The 10,313-nt window shown below is 46.5% G+C and overlaps 1 protein-coding gene across 1 annotated transcript; it reads left to right on the forward strand.

The window, feature by feature from the left end:
• Positions 1-759: 759 nt before the first annotated feature.
• LOC123428817 (WUSCHEL-related homeobox 1-like) lies at positions 760-2,550 on the forward strand (the record flags this gene model as incomplete). The annotated part of the gene is made up of 3 exons (XM_045112952.1): positions 760-1,117; positions 1,236-1,292; positions 1,360-2,550. Coding segments are annotated over 3 exons (1,008 nt in total), but the record flags the coding sequence as incomplete, so codon positions are not given.
• Positions 2,551-10,313: the final 7,763 nt, after the last annotated feature.

Here is a 10,313-nt window from a genome sequence, read left to right on the forward strand (position 1 = left end):
CGACCACCCGATGGAAACCCTTTGGTTGAGTCTCGGCCAGCCAGTCAAGCTGACCAAACAAACACAAACAAAATTGAAAGCGGCAGGCAGCAGCGCTCACATCCATCCATCACACACTTACTCCGGCTTGCCCCCCGAAACCACAGACAGCCAGCAATCGAAAACAGTCGAAAACCCCAACTCGGTCGATCGGCCCGTTCATGCACGTACGAACACGCATTGATCATATTGGTGTGTGTGTCTGTAGTGTGTGTGTGTGCGCGCGTGTGTGTGAGAGAGAGAATGCAAGCTATGTTGAGCTAGGGGAGGAGAAGGCAGTTGCCATATGAGGGGGCGCGCGTCTGCGCTCCATGCTCCATCGTCCCCACATGCCCCCGTACGTGTGTCAACCTCACTTGTCCCTCTCCAAAAGATATCGCCATGATCCTCCCTCTCTCGGGGAACCAAGCCAACAAGCCGGCCCCAACCTATATCACCCCTACCTACACTCCTACTCCTCCTATCCTAGCCCCTATACCTAGCTGAGCCGATCGAGCAGCTGCTACCTCCCTCCATGGCGCCATGGCTCCATATATACCACCCGGCCTCTCACGTGATCCACCCACGCACCCATCACCCTCCTTCCTTCTTCCTCCCACCGATCGTCATCACTCACCACAGTGGTAGTGGAAGTAGCCTAGCAGCACGAGCCACCTTCTTGTCGCCATGGACAAGCAGAGCGTCGTGTGGAGACAGTACCAGCAGCAGCAGCAGGCCAGCGGCGGCGGCGGCGGGGCGGCGGGCGGCAATGCCGTGGCTGGCGCCGGTGGCGCGACGACGACCACGACCGCGCCCCTCCGGCCGAGCAGCGCGCGGTGGACGCCGACGCCGGAGCAGGTCAAGATCCTCAAGGACCTCTACTACGACTGCGGCATCCGCTCGCCCACGGCCGAGCAGATCCAGCGGATCGCCGCGCGGCTCCGGCAGTACGGCCGGATCGAGGGCAAGAACGTCTTCTACTGGTTCCAGAACCACAAGGCCCGCGAGCGCCAGAAGAAGCGCCTCGGCGTCGACGTCAACGCCTCCCCCCTCGCCGCCGCCGCCGCCGCCAACGACGCCCTCGCCCTCTCCCCCTCCGGTACTCGATCGCACCTTTACGTCCTCTCTCTCTCGCGCGCGGGCGCTACCTTCGATTCTTGGCGTTGATTTGCATTCGGTTTCCACACTACAACAACGCTGACAACGCATGTGGGCAGGTGCGGCGGCTGCCTCGTCGGCCGGCCTGTACGGCGCCGGCAACTGCGGCGGCCACGGTGCGGCCGTGCATCAGGACGCGAGCGCCCCCACCACGACTTGCTGGGGGAACAGCACCCTGGAGGTAACTGACCAATCAGTCCAATCCGGACACACACATGCACTGCCACATTGCGAATCGATCGATATTTTCTAGCCGCCGGTCTCCACGAAGATCGATCGAATTTCAATTTCCACATGCATGCATGCATGCTAATCAGCTAATGTACAACTCTTCTGGCCCGTTCGACGCACGGCAGGATTACATGGGCGCGAGGAGCACGGCGGGAGCAGGCAACCACGGCGCGGCCGCCACAGCACATGCGCCGTGGCCGGCGTGCTTCCCTTTCTCCACCAACCAGACGCCGCAAATGCCACCACCGGCTCCGCGGGAGCTCCCGCTCTTCCCGACCGGCGGAGGCCGGCAAGAAACCGCCGACGACTTCCACGGCGGCGGCTACCATCTCCAGTCCAACAACTCGCAGTGGTGGGGAGCTGCCACGAACACCAACGCCATGAAGACACTCCATTACCAGCATCATCAGCAGCAGCAGTTGCAAGAACAGCAGCAGCATAGCTTTTACAACAGCAGCGGCAACCACCAGCTGATGATGATGCCGATGCCCAGCCAGGACGCTGGCACCTCCCTGGAGCTCACTCTCCGAGCCCCTTACATGTGAGAGTGGAGTCTATTGCTCGTGTCATTGTCCTACGCTATGCATGATCCTACCAGCACTACTAGTACTAGCTACTTACAGTTAGCAGCATATGTGGAAAGCATGTCCATGTCTGGTACTTGTAGTAGTACTCCACTATTAACTGGTAGTGTGGTCCGGCCCCTAAACCTCAAACTGGTAGTGTACTCTGCACTGCATGCCAAATGCAATGGCCAGTGCATGGTGCAGCAACCAGTGTGTGTAGGTGGTGAGTTTGCTAGAGTTTGGTTGCAGCCAAAGTCCAAGTGTGCAATGGCGCAAGTGTGCTTGTCTCTCCCTCTGGTGCCCTTTCAGATAGAGGAAAAAAGTTATCCTCTTGTCTGCTTTCACATGAGGAGGAGCTAGTCAGGTAGCCCGGTTGATCAATCACCTGTTGAGATTTCTCAACTGTGTATCTCTTCAGCTGGGGCATACTTTTCTCTGTCCATGTATGCCCTGATGCCCACCGCATGCCAGTTTTATAATTTCAGCATTTCAGGTATGGGGATGTGTGCCCCCGGACCACACCGGTTGAGCTGCTGGAGGAATGTCGGTTCCAAGAAAAGAATCAGTTTCCAGTCAACACATTTTTTGTTCTGACTTGGGTCAGGCCGGTCTGCTGGTTTCCGGCTCAAGGTTTCGAATTTTGATATTACAAACCATGTCTTTTTTAACAAAGTACAATAGAGATAAGTTCAATTTGTGCTTAGTTGAAAAAAAGAAAAAAGAAGAGAAACGAGTGTGGTGACTTAAAAAGAAATAATGTTAAACGCGTAAACCTAGATAAAACAATTAAATGAAAGAAGTCCACCAATGCATACACAACTTTAGTTGCACAAGCATTAAATAAGGTGGCTTAGAGCATCTTCAATGGTTGTAAGATAGTTATTGATAAACTTTGCCACCAAAGACATGTGATGATGTGGTAATAAATAAATGAAGAGAGAGAAGAGATATGAGACCTCTCCCAATGCATTGGTGCTTAGATGGGGTGCTATGTATATTAAAAACCTTAGCAACTACTCTCTCCAATGCATAGGTGCTTACCTTTTGTTGGTAAGCTTTCTTCATGAAATTCTTTAATAATTAAACTTCTTCAACATTGGTTGGTAGTGTTTTTACATAGGTTCACGCGCTTAGCACCGTTTCTTCCTGGGGTCATCATAATGCTCTCTCTCCTCTTTAATTGCTTTGCCACATCATTGTTTTGCCTATGTGGCACCCTTAGCACCGATGCACTGGGAAGGGCCTGAGTATGTAGATTAACCAGCAAGTCTTGCACAACCTCCAAGGTTACATAGAGAGCAATTGCATTTATTTTCTCTTCTTCTATTGGATAATTTAGATACAACAATTGGAGTAGTTGTATGATCCATTGTTGGTTGATGACATGGACAATTTTACCAACAAGACTACATACAAACTGTTGAAGATGCCCTTAGCTACAATAAGCTAAGCAACTATGCATTGAGGACTATAGTTGTTAAACTATTTAATGTGCTTAGCACCAATGCATTGGAAGTGAGCTTAGTTAAGAGCCAACCCTAGCACGTATGGTAACCCACAAGTATAGGGGATCCCAACAGTTTTCGAGGAAAGTGTATTCAACCCAAATTTATTGATTCGACTCAAGGGGAAGCGAAAGAATATTCTCAAGTATTAGCAGTTGAGTTGTCAATTCAACCACACCTGAAAGATTTAGTGTCTGCAGCAAAGTATTAGTAGCAAGGTAGTATGATAGCAGCAGTAGCAATAGTAACCAGTAACAGCAAAGTAACAGCAGTAGCAGCAAAGTAACAGTAGCAGCAGTGACAACAGTAGCGGCAAAGTAACGTAGCAAGGACCAGTAGGAAAAACTCGTAGGCATTGGATCGGTGATGAATGATTATGCCAGATGTGATTCATCATGTAACAGCTATAACACGGAGAGATATGTAACTAGCTCCCGTTCGTCAATCTAATGTAGGCATGTATTCCATATGTAGTCATACGTGCTTAGGGAAAAGAACTTGCATGACATCTATTGTCCATCCCCCCATGGCAGCGGGGTCCTAATGGAAACTACGGGATATTAAGGTTCTCCTTTTAATAAAGAACCGGACCAACGCATTAACACTTGGTGAATACATGAACTCCTCATACTATGGTCATCTCCGGGAGTGGTTCCGGCTATTGTCACTCCGGGGTTGCCGGGTCATAACACATAGTAGGTGACTATAACTTGCAAGATAGGATCTAAAACACACATATAATGGCGACAACATAATAGGTTCAGATCTGAAATCATGGCACTCGGGCCCTAGTGACAAGCATTAAGCATGGCAAAGTAGTAGCAACATCAATCTCAGAACATAGTGGATACTAGGGATCAATCCCCATAAAAACTAACTCGATTACATGATAGATCTCATCCAACTCATCACCGTCCAGCAAGCCTACGATGAGATTACTCACGAACGGTGAAGAGTGTCATGGAATTGGCGATGAAGGAAGGTTGATGATGACGATGGCGACGATCTTCCCTCTCCGGAGCCCAAAACGAATTCCAGATCTGCCCTCCAGAGGAAGAACAGGAGGTGGCGGCGCCTCCGTATAGTAAAACGCGATGAACTATTCTCCCTGATTTTTTTCCAGACGAAAGAGGTTATATAGAGCTGGAATTGGGGGCTGCGGAGCTCCGAGGGGCTCACAAGCCTGCCAGCCCCGGCCAGGGGGGGCGGGCCTGGTGAGCTTGTGAGCTCCTGGCTCCGTCCCTCCAGTTGATTCTTGTGCCAGTATTTTTTATATATTCCAGAAAAATTCCTCGTAGATTTCCAGGTCATTCCGAGAACTTTTATTTCTGCGCAAAAACAACACCATGGCAATTCTGCTGAAAACATCGTCAGTCCGGGTTAGTTCCATTCAAATCATGCAAATTAGAGTCCAAAACAAGGACAAAAGAGTTAGGAAAAGTAGATACGACGGAGATGTATCAACTCCCCCAAGCTTAAAGCCTTGCTTGTCCTCAAACAATTCAGTTCACAAACTGAAAGAGAAAAAAGAAAAACTTTGACGAACTCTGTTTGATCTTGTTGTTGCAACTATGTCTAACTCACATCCAGAATTTCAGCAAGATCACAAGTAAACCACATAAGCAAATGACATCTAGGTCTCATGGTAAACTCATATCTGTTGGGGAACATCGCATGGGAAACAAAAAATTTCCTACGCGCATGAAGACCTATCATGGTGATGTCCATCTACGAGAGGGGATTTCCGATCTACGTACCCTTGTAGATCGCACAGGAGAAGAGTTAGTGAACGCGGTTGACGTAGTGGAACATCCTCACGTCCCTCGATCCGCCCCGCGAACCGTCCCGCGATCAGTCCCACGATCAAGTGCCGAACGGACGACACCTCCGTGTTCAGCACACGTACAACTCGACGATGATCTCGGCCTTCTTGATCCAGCAAGAGAGACGGAGAGGTAGATGAGTTCTCCGGCAGCGTGACGGTGCTCCGGAGGTTGGTGATGATCTTATCTCAGCAGGGCTCCGCCCGAGCTCCGCAGAAATGCGATCTAGAGGAAAAACCGTGGAGGTATGTGGTCGGGCTGCCGTGGCAAAAGTTGTCTCAAATCAGCCCTAAAACCTTCGTATATATGGGGGGAAGAGGGGGAGCCTTGCCTTGGGGTCCAAGGACCCCCAAGGGGTTCGGCCGAGCCAAGGGGGGCAACCCTCCCCTTCCAAACCGAGTCCAACTAGGTTTGGAAGGAGGAGTCATTCCCCCTTTTCCCACCTCCTCTTTTTTTCTTTCTTTTCTCTTTGACTTTCTTCCTATGGCGCATAGGGCCTTCTTGGGCTGTCCCACCAGCCCACTAAGGGCTGGTGCGCCACCCCCAAGGCCTATGGGCTTCCCCGGGGTGGGTTGTCCCCCCCCCCCCCCGGTGAACACCCGGAACCCATTCGTCATTCCCGGTACATTCCCGGTAACTCCGAAAACCTTCCGGTAATCAAATGAGGTCATCCTATATATCAATCTTCGTTTCTGGACCATTCCAGAAACCCTCGTGACGTCCGTGATCTCATCTGGGACTCCGAACAACATTTGGTAACCAACCATATAACTCAAATACGCATAAAACAACGTCGAACCTTAAGTGTGCAGACCCTGCGGGTTCGAGAACTATGTAGACATGACCCGAGAGACTCCTCGGTCAATATCCAATAGTGAGACCTGGATGCCCATATTGGATCCTACATATTCTACAAGGATCTTATCGTTTGAACCTCAGTGCCAAGGATTCATATAATCCCGTATGTCATTCCCTTTGTCCTTCGGTATGTTACTTGCCCGAGATTCGATCGTCAGTATCCGCATACCTATTTCAATCTCGTTTACCGGCAAGTCTCTTTACTCGTTCCGTAATACAAGATCCCGCAACTTACACTAAGTCACATTGCTTGCAAGGCTTGTGTGTGATGTTGTATTACCGAGTGGGCCCCGAGATACCTCTCCGTCATACGGAGTGACAAATCCCAGTCTCGATCCATACTAACTCAACGAACACCTTCGGAGATACCTGTAGAGCATCTTTATAGTCACCCAGTTACGTTGCGACGTTTGATACACACAAAGCATTCCTCCGGTGTCAGTGAGTTATATGATCTCATGGTCATAGGAACAAATACTTGACACGCAGAAAAAACAGTAGCAACAAAATGACACGATCAACATGCTACGTCTATTAGTTTGGGTCTAGTCCATCACATGATTCTCCTAATGATGTGATCCCGTTATCAAGTGACAACACTTGCCTATGGTCAGGAAACCTTGACCATCTTTTATCAACGAGCTAGTCACCTAGAGGCTTACTAGGGACAGTGTTTTGTCTATGTATCCACACATGCACTGTGTTTCCAATCAATACAATTATAGCATGGATAATAAACGATTATCATGAACAAAGAAATATAATAATAACTAATTTATTATTGCCTCTAGGGCATATTTCCAACAGTCTCCCACTTGCACTAGAGTCAATAATCTAGTTCACATCACCATGTGATTCCAACGAATCCAACACCCATATAGTTATGGGGTCTGATCACGTCTTGCTCGTGAGAGAGGTTTTAGTCAATGGTTTTGGAACTTTCAGATCCGTGCGTTCTTTACAAATCTTTATGTCATCTTATAGATGCTGCTACTACGTGCTATTCGGAAATGCTCCAAATATCTACTCTACTATACGAATCCATTTCACTACTCATAGTTATTCGGATTAGTGTCAAAGCATGCATCGACGTAACCCTTTACGATGAACTCTTTAACCACCTCCATAATTGAGAAAAATTCCTTAGTCTATTTAGTTACTAAGGATAACTTTGACCGCTGATCAGTGATTCAATCCTGGATCACTCTGTCTACCTCTTAACAGACTTGCTGCAAGGCACACATCAGGTGCGGTACTCAGCATGGCATACTTTAGAGTCTACGGCTAAGGCATAGAAGACGACCTTCGTCTATTCTCTTTATTCTGCCGTGGTCGGGTTTTGAGTCTTACTCAAATTCACACCTTACAACGCAACCAAGAACTCCTTCTTTGCTGATCTATTTTGAACTCCTTCAAAAACTTGTCAAGGCATGCATCTTGTTGAAACTTCCATTAAGTGCCTTTGATCTATCTCCATAGATCTTTGATGCTCAACGTTCAAGTAGCGCAATCCAGGTATTCCTTTGAAAACTCCTTTCAAACAACCTTGTATGCTTTACAGAAATTCTACATTACTTTCTGATCCACAATATGTCAACCACATATACTTATCAGAAATTCCATAGTGCTCCCACTCACTTCTTTGGAAATACAAGTTTCTCATAAACCTTGTACAAACCCAAAATCTTTGATCATCTCATCAAAGTGTATATTCCAACTCCGAGATGCTTGCACCAGTCCATCGAAGGATCACTGGAGCTTGCATACTTGCTAGTATCTTCAGGATCGACAAAACCTCCTGGTTGTATCACATACAATGTTTGCTCAAGGAAACCGTTGAGGAAACAATGTTTTGACATCCTACGTGCAATATTTCACAAATAATGCAGCAACTACTAACATAATTCTAATAGACTTTTAGCATCGCTACGAGTGAGAAAGTCTCGTCATAGTCAACTGTTTGATCTTGTCGGAAACATCTTTGCGACAAGTCGAGCTTTTCTTAATAGTGGCTTATCACCATCATCGTTTGTCTTCCTTTTAAAGATCCATCTTTACTCAACAGTCCTATGACCATCAAGTAGTTCTTCCAAAGTCTACACTTTGTTTTCATACATGGATCCTCTCTCGGATTTCATGGCTTCGAGCCATTTGTCGGAATTCGGGCCCACCATTGCTTTATCCATAACTCGTAGGTTCACTGTTGCTCAACAACATGACCTCCAAGACAGGGTTACCGTACCACTCTGCAGTAGTACGCGACCTTGTCAACCTACGAGGTTTGTAGTAACTTGATCTGATGCTCGATGATCACCATCATCAGCTTTCACTTCAATTGGTATAGGCGCCACAGGAACAATTTATTGCGCCCTACTACACACTGGTTGAAGTGATGGTTCAATAACCTCATCAAGTTCTACCACCCTCCCACTCAATTCTTTCGAGAGAAACCTTTCCTCGAGAAAGGATCCGTTTTAGAAACAAACACTTTGCTTTCGGATCTGAGATAGGAGATGTACCCAACTGTTTTGGATATCCTATGAAGATGCATTTATCCGCTTTGGGTTTGAGCTTATTCGACTGAAACTTTTTCACACAAGTGTCGAAGCCCCAAACTTTCAAGAAACGACAATTTAGATTTCTCTAAACCTCAGTCTATACTGTGTCATCTCAACAGAAATACACGGTGCCCTATTTAAAGTGAATGCGGTTGTCTCTAATGCATAACCCATAAACGATAGTGGTAATTCGATAAGAGACATCATAGCATGCACCATACTAAATAGTGCGTGGCTATGACGTTCAGACACATCATCACACTATGATGTTCCAGGTGGCATGAACTATGAAACAATTTCCACATTGTCTTAACTGCGTACCAAAACTCGTAACTTAGATATTCATTTCTATGATCATATCGTAGACAGTTTATCCTCTTGTTACGACGAACTTCACTCCTGAAACAGAATTGAACCTTTCAATATTTCAGACTTGTGATTCATTAAGTAAATACTCTTGTATCTGCTCAAATCGTCATTGAAGTAAGAACATAATGATATCCACTGCGTGCCTCAGCACCCATTGGACTGCATACATCAAAATGTATCACTTCCAACAAGTTACTATCTTGTTTCATCTCAACGAAAACAAGGCCTTGCTCATGTGGTATGATTTGCATGTCACTAGTGATTCAAAATCAAGTGAGTATAAAGATCCATCAACATGGAGCCTCTTCATGCAATTTACACCAACATGACTCAAGCGGCAGTGCCACAAGTAAGTGGTACTATCATCATTACCTCGTATCTTTTGGCACCAATATTATGAACATGTGTAACACTGCGATCGAGATTCAATAAACCATTGAAGGTGATTATTCAAGCAAATAGAGTAACCATTATTCTCTTTAAATGAATAATCGTATTGCAATAAACACGATCCAATCATGTTCATGCTTAACGCAAGCACCAAATAACAATTATTTAGGTTTAACACCAATCCCGATGGTAGAGGGAGCGTGCGACGTTTGATCATATCAACCTTGGAAACACTTCCAACACGTATCGTCACCTAGCCTTTAGCTAGTCTCCGTTTATGCACTAGCTTTCATTTCGTGTTACTAATCACTTAGCAACCGAACCGGTATCCAATATCCTCGTGCTACTAGGAATAATAGTAAAGTACACATCAACATCATGTATATCAAATATACTTCTTTTGACTTTTGCCATCCTTCTTATCTACCAAGTATCTAGAGTTGCTCCGCCTCAGTGACTGTTCCCCTCATTACAGAAGCACTTAGTCTCGGGTTTGGGTTTAATCTTGGGTCTCTTCATTAGTGCAGCAATTGTTTTGCCATTTCACGAAGTATCCCTTCTAGCCCTTGCCTTTCTTGAAACTTAGTGGTTTTATTAACCATCAACTATTGATGCTCCTTCTTGATTTCTACTTTCGCAGTGTCAAACATCGCGAATCGCTCAAGGATCATTGTATCTATCCTTGATATGTTATAGTTCATCACGAAGCTCTCACAGCTTGGTGGCAGTGACTTTGGAGAATCATCACTATCTCATCTGGAAGATTAACTCCCACTTGATTCAAGCGATTCTCGTACTCAGACAATCTGAGCACATGCTCAACGATTGAGCTTTTCT

Source organism: Hordeum vulgare, chromosome 2H (assembly GCF_904849725.1).
Source record: "Hordeum vulgare subsp. vulgare chromosome 2H, MorexV3_pseudomolecules_assembly, whole genome shotgun sequence".
NCBI classification, from domain to species: domain Eukaryota; kingdom Viridiplantae; phylum Streptophyta; class Magnoliopsida; order Poales; family Poaceae; genus Hordeum; species Hordeum vulgare.